The sequence below is a fragment of the Myxine glutinosa genome, chromosome 2 (assembly GCF_964187855.1).
Source record: "Myxine glutinosa chromosome 2, kmMyxGlut1.1, whole genome shotgun sequence".
Classification (NCBI taxonomy): domain Eukaryota; kingdom Metazoa; phylum Chordata; class Myxini; order Myxiniformes; family Myxinidae; genus Myxine; species Myxine glutinosa.
Window position 1 is genome coordinate 29,258,994 of NC_136262.1, and position 13,656 is coordinate 29,272,649.

Genomic DNA, 13,656 nt, shown 5'->3' on the forward strand with positions numbered 1-13,656 from the left:
GGACCAACGTTTGCCGAGAAAATGAATTTTTAAAATGCAGACACGGCACTCACTTTACTTTACTGAAATGCAGACACGTGCGTAGGTAAATGAATGCTGAACCCCGCTTTTCGCTGCGCGAGCGCAGGGTAAAAATAATAAATCTTCATATCAGAATACATATTCAGATCTTCACCACAATCGTGTCCATTAGTCCTTGTCACACACACAACCTGCCCAGCAAGTTTCGTCCAAATCCGTCGACAACTTTTTGAGATATCCTGCTCTGTATCGTTTTTGGCCCTATCTCCCAATGGTGAAGAATCACTTAAAAAAATTATTCTACCCGGAACCGAATCCGGATCTTCACCAAAATCGAATCATTTCGTCCGTATCACATACACCACATCTCTGCCAAATTTCGTCCGAATCCGTCCACAACTTTTTGAGATATCTTGTTCACAGGCAGACAGGCAAACAAACAGACAGACTGGTGAAAACAACCTCCATTCACTTTTGGTGGCGGAGGTAAATATAAAAGTAAGATGTAATCGCTTACGTGGTCTGGCAACCATATTGGATCAAAGAAAAAACAAAAAGTTCAAAAACAGAAGAGTTGGCTCGCAACAAGTTGACTGCGCAGGGTAAGTATTCTATGAATACCATATATTTCTTTATAAGCAGTTTCCAATCATCAAACAACTTCTCAAGCTTTAGCTGGCAGTGTTGGATTGCTCTTGTTGGGATTCTTGCTTTTTCCCAACCTTCTATAACTTTGCCGATCACGAAAGTCGATGCTTCTCTCCTTGTTTTCTTCATATCGAGGTGTTGATAGACGAACAGTCAAAGAGACTGCCTGGATGATGGCAGCTTTGAGCCTGTAATCTCGGAGATCTCACGATCCAGCAAATAGAGTTTAGTTGTATGAGCACGAGTGTGAGTTATCATGAGAAATATAATATATCTCAAACGAGGTACACAATAATATTAAATTACCAATAAAATATAATAACATTTAATAAAGTACTTTTGACACTTTTAAAATATATAAAACAATTAAAGAAAACTACCATACATGTGAATTTGTGTTAATTTTCAGTTTTAGGTTAAACTTTGAGGCTGTTGATCAACCTCTAAATTTTGAGCATATTAATTTTTATTTTACACACATTGTTTTTACACAAAACCTAACTAAATTGAGGGGTGAGAGATAGACATTTTAAAACTTTGAAAATATGTGTCATCCTAAGACCTAAGATATATATATATATATATATATATATATATATATATATATATATATATATATATATATATACTGTATATATATATATATATATATATATATATATATATATATATATATATATATATATATATATACATACATACATACATACATACATACATACAATCATCTACTCTGACATGCACTGTCAACTGTGGGACCTAAAATAGAAAGGTGTGTTTGTTTCTCAATCATGTGCAATCAATTTAATTGGCCACAGGTGCACTCCATTCAAGTTGTAGAGACATCTCAAGGATGATCAAAGGATATTGGATGCACCTGAGCTCAATTTGGAGTGTCATAGCAAAGGGCTTGAATACTTATCGATTCGAGACATTTCAGCTTCACATTTTTCATTATTTGTACAAAATTCAAAAAAGAAATTACACTTTGACATTGTGGGGTATTATGTGTAGATCCATTTTAAATTCAGGCTGTAACACAACAAAATGTGAAAAAGTCAAGGGGTGTGAATACTTTCTGAAGGCACTGTATGTGTGTGCACACAATCATGACTCGTGTGTGTGTGTGTGTGTGTGTGTGTGTGTTTTGTCATCTTGTGGCCCTATCCGGAGTTGCCATCTCCACACACGGGCCCCAAGGCTAAACATAGCCTTCCCAAGCACCCATCTCCACCCCAGCAAGGAGCCATGCATGACTCATGGACCAAGCCGAATTATGTCGAATTATGACGTCATAATTAAGGCACCTATGACAGTATGACATCATCATTAACATATCTTATTCCCCATGGGGTGGACTTGACAATGAGCCATGTTTCAATTTTTGCCATTAAGCGGTTTGGGAGATATAGAGGTGTAACATTTTTCCAAGATGGCGTCCGTACCACGTGACCTATGACGTCATAATTATCAGCAAAAAAAATCTACAGGCAGAGGCGATCCTACGGTAAAAATTCATATCAATCGGACCAACGGTTGCTGAGAAAATGGATTTTTAAAATGCAGACACGGCACACGTGTGGCACATGCACGCACACGATTTAGGCTATGAGCCAAGGGGGTTGGTCGGTACCATACAGATGGAGTAAGGCTCATTGTGATTTTTAGCAAGATATATGTCCCTAGATATGAAAAAAAAGTGATAGCAGTGTATAACTCTCGGCCATCTCTGTGTTATCACCCGAAATATTATTATAGGCTATGAGCCAAGGGGGTTGCCCGGTACCATACAGATGGAGTAAGGCTCATTGTGATTTTTAGCAAGATATATGTCCCTAGATATGAAAAAAAAGTGATAGCAGTGTATAACTCTCGGCCATCTCTGTGTTATCACCCGAAATATTATTATACGCCCGCTTCGCTTCGCCAAAAAATGTGATATTTGCTAAAATTGGAATAAATATGTTTTTAAGGACCACAGAAGTGCCAATAATTTGCATACTGGATGCCAACTAATATAGTAATATAAATATAGAACATTTGTGGGGGTTATTTATCAAAATTTTGATATAATGACAAAAAATATGTTAAATTTAGTGAAAAAGTGGTCGAAATCGCTTCGAGTTCAGAATTCACATTGTACATTTTTGTCAATATTTCAAAAATGAAAACTCCCAGAGTAACATTTGACCCCTCAAAATCTTCGCAAGGAACCACTGCATTGGAATATATCATTACTTTGTAATATGGTGGTTGTTTGGGGCACATATTTTGGCAAAGTTCAAAATATGTTCAACCGTACCCCCTAATTTTGATATTTTGGAACGAAACATAGCTTTTGAACATTTTAGGTTTATTCGTCTACTACTTTTGGTATCTCAGTGTAATTTTTGGTATTAGCTAGTATCCTAAAGTAGGTTTGTAACATCAGCTACATTATATTTCACAATGCATGCAAACTTGCTCCACACTCTAGGTTTATCATGATCTCTCGAACAAATACGATCTCGATCTCGATCTCGGCACTCTGTGGTCCTTAAAAACATATTTATTCCAATTTTAGCAAATATCACATTTTTTGGCGAAGCGAAGCGGGCGTATAATAATATTTCGGGTGATAACACAGAGATGGCCGAGAGTTATACACTGCTATCACTTTTTTTTTCATATCTAGGGACATATATCTTGCTAAAAATCACAATGAGCCTTACTCAATCTGTATGGTTACCGACCGGTCAATTTGGGGGGTCTGGCTCATAGCCTAATTGCTGAACCCCGCTTTTTACTTCGTGAGCGCAGGGTAAGTAAATCACCAGCACGATTTAATAAATAATTATAGAAATGAATGAATCAGGGATTCAGAATGAAGGAAGTGAATAATGCATGTCATGTAAAATCACCGACATGTAAAGCTTCTTTGTTATTTAAATGCTTGTGATTATGTTTGATCCGCATTGGAAAATCACTCTTTGGTGATTGGCGATTAACTTTGAACGGATGATCATCGCACGATTAGTGATTGTACACATGTCTAACTCTTAAACGCCTTTCCAAAATTCGGCCCACGATCTTCTCATCATGCCACTCAAATACAAAAATGGAAATAGTTTATTTACCATCGAAGCAACAATGAATTTGAATTGAAACAAAAAAACATGGGGGCAATACCCCTGGCGCTCACCTGGTAGAATAAACAGTATACTGCACTGACTAAATGTAGTTTTAAACCAATTCCAATGGTTCCTAGAAGACAGGGCAGCATGTAGAATCATACATAATCATAAGACTATCATACATATCATACATAATCATACATAATTATCATAATCATAAGACAAAGAAATAAAAAAAATACCCTATTTTGGGGGCAATCTCCCCGCCTCCCCCAAACTCCAATACATCCTCAGACCCCAATTTTCTTAGTGCAGTGAACAAACATTGGTCCATCACGGGTGATGAAGGTTGTGGTCAAGTTTTCATCAAAATCGTGCGTACTTTCTGAGAAAAAAAGCAAATACCTATTTTTGGGGTGTCAAACCTGACCCCACTCTGACCCCCTCACCCCCCCCCCCCCCCCCCCCACCCTGTCAACCCCCTTAGACTTAGATTTTCTTAGTGCAGTGAACAAACTTAGGTACATCACGGGTGATGAAGGTTGTGGTCAAGTTTCATCAAAATCGTGCGTACTTTCTGAGAAAAAAAGCAAATACCTATTTTTGGGGTGTCAAACCTGGACCCACTCTGACCCCCCCTCACACCCCCCCCCCCCCCCCCACCCTGTCAACCCCCTTAGACTTAGATTTTCTTAGTGCAGTGAACAAACTTAGGTACATCACGGGTGATGAAGGTTGTGGTCAAGTTTCATCAAAATCGTGCGTAGTTTCTGAGAAAAAAAGCAAATACCTATTTTTGGGGGGTCAAACCTGGACCAACTCTGACCCCCCCCCCTACCCCCCGTCAACCCCCTTAGACTTAGATTTCCTTAGTGCAGTGAACAAACTTTGGTACATCATGGGTGATGAAGATTGTGGTGAAGTTTCATCAAAATCGTGCGTAGTTTCAGAGGAAAAAGCAAAAATCCTATTTTGGGGGGGTCATACCTGGACACACTCTGACCCCAGTAAACCCCTTTAGACCCCGATTTTTTTTAATGCCGCAAACAAACTTTAGTCACAACACAACAAATATAATTTGTGCCAAGTTTGGTCACAATCTCTTGAGCGGTTTCGGAGAAGTCACAAGTGTTTATGGACGGACTGACGGATTGACGGACAGACGACGCGCCATCGCATAAGCTCACCTGAACTTCGTTCCAGGTGAGCTAATAATGATTGAAACATTTGGATGATGTTTCACCCCTCTGTCTGTCTGTTTGTGAACAAAAATATCTACAAAATATCTATAATATCTCAAAACGTTGTGGACGGATTCGGATTAAATTTGGCAGAGATATAGCATATGTGACAAGGACGAAATGATTCGATTTTGGTGAAGACCCGGATTCGGATCCGGCTACGAGAATTATTAAAGTGATTCTTCACCATTGGGAGATAGGGCCAAAAACGATACATAGCAGGATATCTCAAAAAGTTATGGATGGATTTGGACAAAACTTGTTGGACAGGTTGGGTGTGGACAAGGAAGAATTGATTCAATTTTGGTGAAGATCCGGATCCGGCTCGTAGAAGTTTTAAAGTGATTCTTCACCATTTGAGGGATGTGGCTAAAACGAGGGGATACATCAGGTTATGAAAGACTGGACCTATGGTGATTCCTGTGATTGATTTTGATTAATTGTGATTCTGTATTGTGATTTTCTGGTCTACTCTGATATACAAAACGTAAACTGTTCACCAGGTGGAGGTATGCTCTCAACTGAGTGTCGTTCTAGTTTGAACTTGAATCGGAAAACGTTGAATCGAAACTGAATTTTTTATTATAATATCGAGGATCATGTAATTGTAAAAACGAGGTGACAGAGGGTAAAAAAAAAAAGCAGTGTGCAGGTCGTGGTACAACAGGTGGATGCATGAAGCAAGGAAATGTTCTTCTGCTTTCGTGTATGCAGCAGAAGGCAACGAGTAGCATTATTGGCTCGGGGTGCAACTGTGCCGCTGATGCAGTGGCCCCCTGTAGGTTGGAGCAAGCATTTGTAATTTGTTCATGGTGCCGGCGATAGCTCGCCTACTCTTCGCGAAGCACACCATGGGATTTTTAACGTCCACCAACTGATGCCGGACAGACGGGACGCCCAGTCGTCCAATGGGGAGACGCCGAACACCTTGATGAATCACCGTGCATGTGAAACACATTGGATGGTGCGGGAGGGGTTCACATTAGAAGGTGCTGTATCACCTTCTTCCCGTGAATGAAAGGTATAATCGATATTATAAAAGGAGCCGTGTCTGTCTGTCTGTCTGTCTGTCTGTCTGTTTGTCGTGTTATAACTTGAGAACGGATTAACGGATTTCAATAAATCCAACTTCGGTGGATTCGGGTAACTCCCGGGAATGTTTGTGATCCCAAAAATATATATTATAAAAGGAGCCGTGTCTGTCTGTCGGTCTGTCTGTCTGTTTGTTTGTTTGTTTGTCGTGTTATAACTTGAGAACGGATTAACGGATTTCAATAAATCCAACTTCGGTGGATTCGGGTAACTCCCGGGAATGTTTGTGATCCCAAAAATATATATTATAAAAGGAGCAGTGTCTGTCTGTCTGTTTGTTTGTTTGTTTGTCGTGTTATAACTTGAGAACGGATTAACGGATTTCAATAAATCCAACTTCGGTGGATTCGGGTAACTCCCGGGAATGTTTGTGATCCCAAAAATATATATTATAAAAGGAGCAGTGTCTGTCTGTCTGTTTGTTTGTTTGTTTGTCGTGTTATAACTTGAGAACGGATTAACGGATTTCAATAAATCCAACTTCGGTGGATTCGGGTAACTCCCGGGAATGTTTGTGATCCCAAAAATATATATTATAAAAGGAGCCGTGTCTGTCTGTCTGTTCGTTTGTCGTTTTATAACTTGAGAACGGATTAAAGGATTTCAATGAATCCAACTACGGAAATACATAAAACAATTATGATGCAATAAAGGTTTAAAACAAACTCGAGAGAAGAAAATGTGTTTCATGGAAAAACTCTCAGAATCAAGAGTTGTGTGATTTGAAGGATCGATGATGTGTAAAGACATTAGGCCTTTATAAAACAACAAGGAGCTGATACTCTAGGTCCCCCGCCTTTTGGGTCGTTCAGTCGGTCTGTCGGTTAGTCGGTTGGACAGAGCTCATTTTAATGTCCCCTATATCCGACCTTGTCGGAGCGGCGGGGGACAACTACAGAGTTCATAGAACACCTTACCCTGCGCAATCTTTTCAACTCTTTCTTTGTGTTTCTAAGCACAATCTACATTTCCTAGGAGCTGCAATTTCGTCTGAATCCCGCTGTCCCCCAACACTTGGAGTGACAATTGTTGTCACTTGTCTTGCGACAATGGATCCAACTTAGAGATTGTCTAGTCTGCAAATCGAGTTTAACCTGTTCTGACGAGAGGTTGTCATGAAAGTATCGATATCTTCTAAACCGCGAAAGAAACACCGCTTAATAAACAAGTAGAGGAACTCTATTAGATTGAGGAAAAGGCAAATGGCCGAAGATGAAAGCATGAAAACTGACAATATGGTTTTCTCCGTCGGCCTAGCGACAAAACACTCGACGACTTGCGGGCATGGTGAAACGTCACACTCGAGCTTCCTTGGCATGTGATGACTGTGGTAGAGTGCATAGTAGACATAAATGAAAACAACTTCAAGAGCCATTCGGACCGTGATACTAAGTAGATAGGTTAAGAGCAGGCCTCCGTAGATACGACCCAACTTCTTCTTTTCGCTCTCCCCACAGAGATTGGTCATGTCCACCTCTTTGGAGTTAGTCACTTCTGCATTTCTCTTGTGCCAGTAGCTCACAAACTACGGGAGAAAGAGGTGTGCACAAGATTAGAAAGGTCGCTAAAAGCCCACTTCAAATGTACATAACATGCAATTATTGTGAAAACTTGTATTCAATATGGAGGAAATGATTGAACCGAAACTGAAAACCAAGACCACCATGCTTCAGTCATTTCAACAGCAACAATGGCTTCTGTGTGGCAGGCATTCAACATCTACTTATTAGCCCATCCCCTGTGCAGCAGGAGACGGGGTTTTGCAATTACTTACGTGTGTCTGTCTGTGTGTGTGTCTGTCCGGGGTGTAACTTTATTACCATTTGAGCTGTCATCAAATTTCCAACAAAGCTTTATTATTTTCAACAAAGCAAGCACATCCGTAAAGTAAATAACTAAATAAACCTAAATTGATATCTAGCAGCAGGTCAGTAATGTTTACATATAATCATCAAGCTTCTATTTATTATGTACCTACTACGAAGCAATGTGTGTGTAAGCATATCCTAAGTAAGCACATGTAAGCATATTGGGTTATGTGTAAGCACGTGTAAGCTTATTTTAGGTGTGTAAGCACATGTACCCTTATGTATGTAAGCATGGGTAAGCTTATGTTTATGTGTGTAAACACGTGGAAACTTATGTTTGTGTGTAAGCACTTGTGAGCTTATGTGTATGTGTGTAAGCACACGCAAGCCTATGTTTGTGTATAAGCACATGTAAGCTTATGTTGGTGTGTGTAAGCACATGTAAGGTTATGTGTATGTGTGTAAGCACTTGCAAGACTATACTTATGTAAATACATGTAAGCACACATGTGTACGCATGTGTAAGGTTATGTTTATTTGTGCAAGCACATGTAAGCTTATGGTTGTGTAAGCACATGCAAGCTTATGTTTATGTGTGTAAGCACATGTTTGTGTAAGCACATGAACACCTGTGTTTGTGTGTGTAAGCACATGCAAGCTCATGTTTGTGTAAACATGTGTAAGCCTATGTTGTGTGTGTAAGCACGTGCAAGCTTATGTTTGTGTAAGCACATTGTGTATTGTGTACTTCACACATTGTGTATACGTATATATATAACGTGTATATATATATATAGTATATAATATATATATATATATATATATATATATATATATATACATATATATATATATATATATATATACATACATATATATATATATATACATATATATATATATATATATATACATACATATATATATATATATATATATATATATATATATATATATATATATATATATATATATATATACAGACTTGGCATTTAATATGGAATATTTTTTTTTGGGGATGAACTTACTTTTCAAGATGTCTTAGAACCAAAAGTTCATTGGAATTATGTTGAAATTATTCTAGATTTTGTTAATGTTACATTTAAAAGAAACAAAAACCATATTTGACATTTCGAAACAAATAAGTTGATCCTTGAAAATGATGTAAACTGATATCGAACTCAATTCATGGACAGTACAGTGTTAAACTTCTGTACGTTTTCCAGAAGTATCTCTTTATTTTTCACATTAGCCAAAAAAAAATTTCACAAAAACAAAAGTGAAATTACGTCTGGGATTACAGACAGTAAACTTACAGTTCAGTACTTCGTGTAACCCCCACGAACATTCAGGAGAGCACGTACACGTTGAGGCATGCTGTTCACGAGATTTGCCTTGGTTTGGACAGGAATCGCTTGCCATGCAGTGACAATAGCCTGCTGCAATTCACGCACAGAGGTCGGCTGCTGGTCCAAGTGGTCGATTTGACGTGATAATTCTGCCCACAAGTTCTCTATCGGATTCATATCCAGGCACATAGCCGGCCACTCTATATGCTCTACACCACGGTCAGCAAGAAAGTGTTGGATCATGCGAGCACGATGAGGCCGTGCATTGTCATCTTGGAAGACAAAGTTTCCTCGAAAGGCTGCACGAGCAAATGGAAACAATATTTCTTCCAGAATGGCCCTGTACTTGAACTGGTTCAGGTTTCCATTCAGAACAACCAGGTCAGTTTTGCCCCCTGCATGAAAAGCAGCCCAAACGGTCACCCCACCACCTCCAGCCTGGACTCTTGGCACTATACAATCTTTGTTGTAGGCTTCATGCACTTGTCTGCGCACTCGGACGTGGCCATCTTGATGATAGACCAGAAATCTAGACTCGTCACTGAATATCACGTGATTCCAGTGTCCTGGCTGCCATTGACGGTGCTCTCTGGCCCACTGCAATCGGCGCTAGCGGTGTTGTCTGGTCAGGCGTGGCTTTCTCAGGGGATGCCTGGCACAATAGCCTGCTTGAACCAGTTGTTGGTTGACTAGCCTTCTGGATACAGGCACATTTGTCAGTTGCTGCCACTCAGCCCGAAGTCGATTAGCTGACTTGGTACGGTCATTGCGGACTAACCGGTGCAGCTGGCGATCATCCCTCCTTATGGTTCTGCGGGGACGTCCTGGCCTCGGTATTGGAGTAGGGACACCCCTCTGAGCATTTCGTTTCAGGATCTTTGACACCTGACCTTGAGTGATGCCATACTGCCGAGCAATAGCACGCTGTTTCATGCCGTAATTTCGCAAAGCCACCACTCCATGACAAACAGCATTGTCGAGTTGACGGACCATCTCCAGAGGAAGCGGCAATAACTTTTGGAGACGTGCAGCAGTTGTTTTCCACTAATACAGAACGCAACAACCCTTGTATACTCGACTGTGAAGCCAATCATCAAATGCACCTGTCCGTACATTTTGCCACGCCACCTGTGATATAATCCTGTTGTTGACTTCTTGCTGCGACAGACAATCATTGACATGGTTCTTTTAACAAATAAATCACCAAAGTGTAAAAGAAACTCACCAGATTGATATACTGAGTTAAGAAAGTAAACCCAAGTCAAGAAAAAATATATATTCCATATTAAATGCCAAGTCTGTATATATATATATATATATATATATATATATATATATATATATATATATATATATATATATATATATATATACAGTGAAACCTTGACTTACGAGTTTAATTCGTTCTGTGACCGAGCTCGTAACTCAATTTGCTCGTTTCTCAAATTAAATTTCCCCATTAAAAGGCATTGAAATGCTATTAATCCGTTCCAGCCCCCAAAAAACCACACCAATTTTTTTTGTTACGTGTTTTTAAATAACAAAAATGTACTTTATAAAAAACAAATAATGTATAAACAAGCACGACCTCGTATATACTGTTCATAATAAAAGAGAATGTTGTAGCGACCCATGGGTCCCCCAAGCAAGACCGGCATCAGAATCTCCTTGCTCCAGCCGGTAACGTCACCGGTCACGTGACCGCCAAAGCGTCCCGCGCGTGCGGGTATAATGAGCTACACCTGTGGATCACGTGACCACCGAAGCACGCCTCGCTTGAGAGGCGTGGCTTTCGGTTTCGGTTTGGGTTTTTGGTTTTGCTTTATAAGGCAGCCCGATAAACTGGCTTTTTAGTGTTCCCGAGTTGGTTTTACGAATAAACATCTTCTCGGACGAGTTTGTGCCTTGCCAACCTTTTATCCGTATTCTGCTGGAGTCCAGATTCCTTCAATGTAAAGAAATAAACTGGTTTTATTAAGTGTTGTGGCGGACACGAAAGCACTGACGTGGTGACATCACCCCACACACCAAGTGGGGGTGGGCCACGCCGGGCAGAGAGGCGTGGCCTCAGGATATAGACGGGGCGCGCAGCCTTGAGCAGCTTAGTGCTGCAGTTTGAATAAAGACTTGTATGAACCGCGTTGTCCGCTTGCTCCTTGCGTAAGCATTAGCGCGCGCAGCATCGCGCTACAGTGTATTTACCTTGAAGATCAGACGAAGATGCTGGCGGAGGTGGAGGAGATAACTTTTGCCCTTTTCGCCACACTTTCCTCGCTTTCACTTGCAGGGCGTTTCAATAAAAACCTGTCCAACGAGGTTTGTTTCTTCCTCCCTTTCAAAATGTTTCGAAAATTCTCCATCTCTTCATGGATAGAGGTCCGGAGCTTTGAAATAATCGTAACGCCCTTGGCTGGCGTTATAGCCTTTATCGACTCCTTCTGCTTCAAAATCGTACATATCGTAGAAGTACTACGATCGTACTGCCTCGCCAAGTCGACAACACGCACACCTCGCTCATATTTTTCGACGATTGCGTGTTTTATATCCAAGCACATCATCCTCTTCTTCTTCTCAGTACTGCCCTTGGCACTCAATGTCTTAGGACCCATGGTTAAAACTAAGAAATTTTCCAAAATAACCAACATGCGAAAACAAAGCAGCAGCGATATACGGCAGAGATGCTTGCACGGCAAGATAACCACGTGACCGGAACGCTCGTTGGGCCACCTAGTGGCGGGTGGCGTAAGCTCGTAACTCAGATCTCGGCTCGCATCTCAAAGCAAAAAACCGCCCGAGCGACGGCTCGTATCTCGGAAAACTCGTAAGTTGGTGCACTCGTAAGTCAAGGTTTCACTGTACATATATATAAATATATATATATACAAATACATAAATATATATATCATACAGTATATATATATACAGCATAACATACAGTATAGGGTGCCGGCTTAGGATCCTAGGATCCTGGGTTCGAATCCCAGTAGATCGCTGAATTAACGCCAGGGGGGTTGACTCAGCCTGTCATTCCTTCCGAGGTCGGCTAATTGAGTACCAGTTCACTGGTAATTCCCTGGTTGTCGTTAAAGGCGGCAAAAAGGGTTGGCGTCAGGAAGGGCATCCGGCCGTAAAACATTGCTTCAAAAAGGGGCCCAAAAAACAACAACAACCACGGTTCCCGAAAAAGGCCAACCCCCGCTTTGCGGGGTAAAATGGCCTCTAAAGGTGGTTATATATATATAATATATAATATATTTTATATATATATATGTATATAATATATAATATATAATATATAATATATTTTATATATATATATTGTAATATAATATATATATATATATATATATATATTTATATATATATATATATATATATATATATATTGTTGCGGATCTCCCGAAGCCCGTTCCACATTAGAAAGGGGGGATTAAACCCCTTTTTCCCCTTGGGTCTTCATGTCCACGAGGCTGAATCGCCACTTCCGCAGCAAGCGTGAAAAAGGGTATCGGGTCGACGCCGCTCGTACCTTTGACTCACGCTGCCACAAAAGCAGGGACCGGACCTTGCACAAGCCACGCTTAAGCGAGTACGCCTGAGCGGTATGTGTATCATGTGACTCGTGTCGTTACTTTTATGGAACCCGATTCGAGCGGTTCTATTCGTACCATGCGAGGCCAATTAATGGAAGGGACGGGAACGTTGGTGTTGGGCTAGCCCTGGTACAACACCTACCCTGGTGTTGGGCTAGCGGCTAGGGTGCCGGCTTAGGATCCTAGGATCCTGGGTTCGAATCCCGGTCGATCGCTGAATTAACGCCAGGGTGGTTGACTCAGCCTGTCATCCTTCCGAGGTCGGCTAATTGAGTACCAGTTCACTGGTAATTCCCTGTTTGTCGTTAAAGGCGGCAAAAAGGGTTGGTGTCAGGAAGGGCATCCGGCCATAAAACATTGCTTCAAAAAGGGGACCGAAAAACAACAACAACCACGGTTCCCGAAAAAGGCCAACCCCCGCTTTGCGGGGGAAAAATGGCCTCTAAAGGTGGTTTTTTTTTTTTTTTTTACGGGAACGGTCAAATAAGAGTGATCAGGATAAGGAAAGGGGACACAGAGCAGGCACTTAAACAATGTTAACTTAAACCCGAGACACAGGGCCCACTCACGCACACGGGGAGAAGAAGAAAGGAAGTTCGCGCGCCAAACGCGCTTTGCCGTCGGCCGCTCCGGGACAGCTCGCCCGGCGTGGCCCTCTGGCGGTCACGGCACGTATGCAGGAAAAGGCATGCAGGAGGAGATTGCGCGTCTATGGCCCGGAACGGGTCGTCTTCTCGAACGCAATGAATACAGCGCAGCAGAGCGCAGGGCACGGGGCACGAGGAAAGTTC

At 41.1% G+C, this 13,656-nt stretch overlaps 1 protein-coding gene across 2 annotated transcripts in view; it reads right to left on the reverse strand.

The window, feature by feature from the left end:
• Nucleotides 1-5,590: 5,590 nt before the first annotated feature.
• Nucleotides 5,591-13,656, reverse strand: part of LOC137421946 (gap junction beta-2 protein) — a 31,612-nt gene continuing 23,546 nt past the window's right edge. For both annotated transcript variants that reach the window (XM_068108546.2, XM_068108547.2), the window contains exon 3: nt 5,591-7,640. In XM_068108546.2, coding sequence (XP_067964647.2) covers nt 7,176-7,640 — 465 coding nt within the window. In that variant the 3' untranslated portion in view covers nt 5,591-7,175. The remainder of the gene's footprint in view (nt 7,641-13,656) is intronic.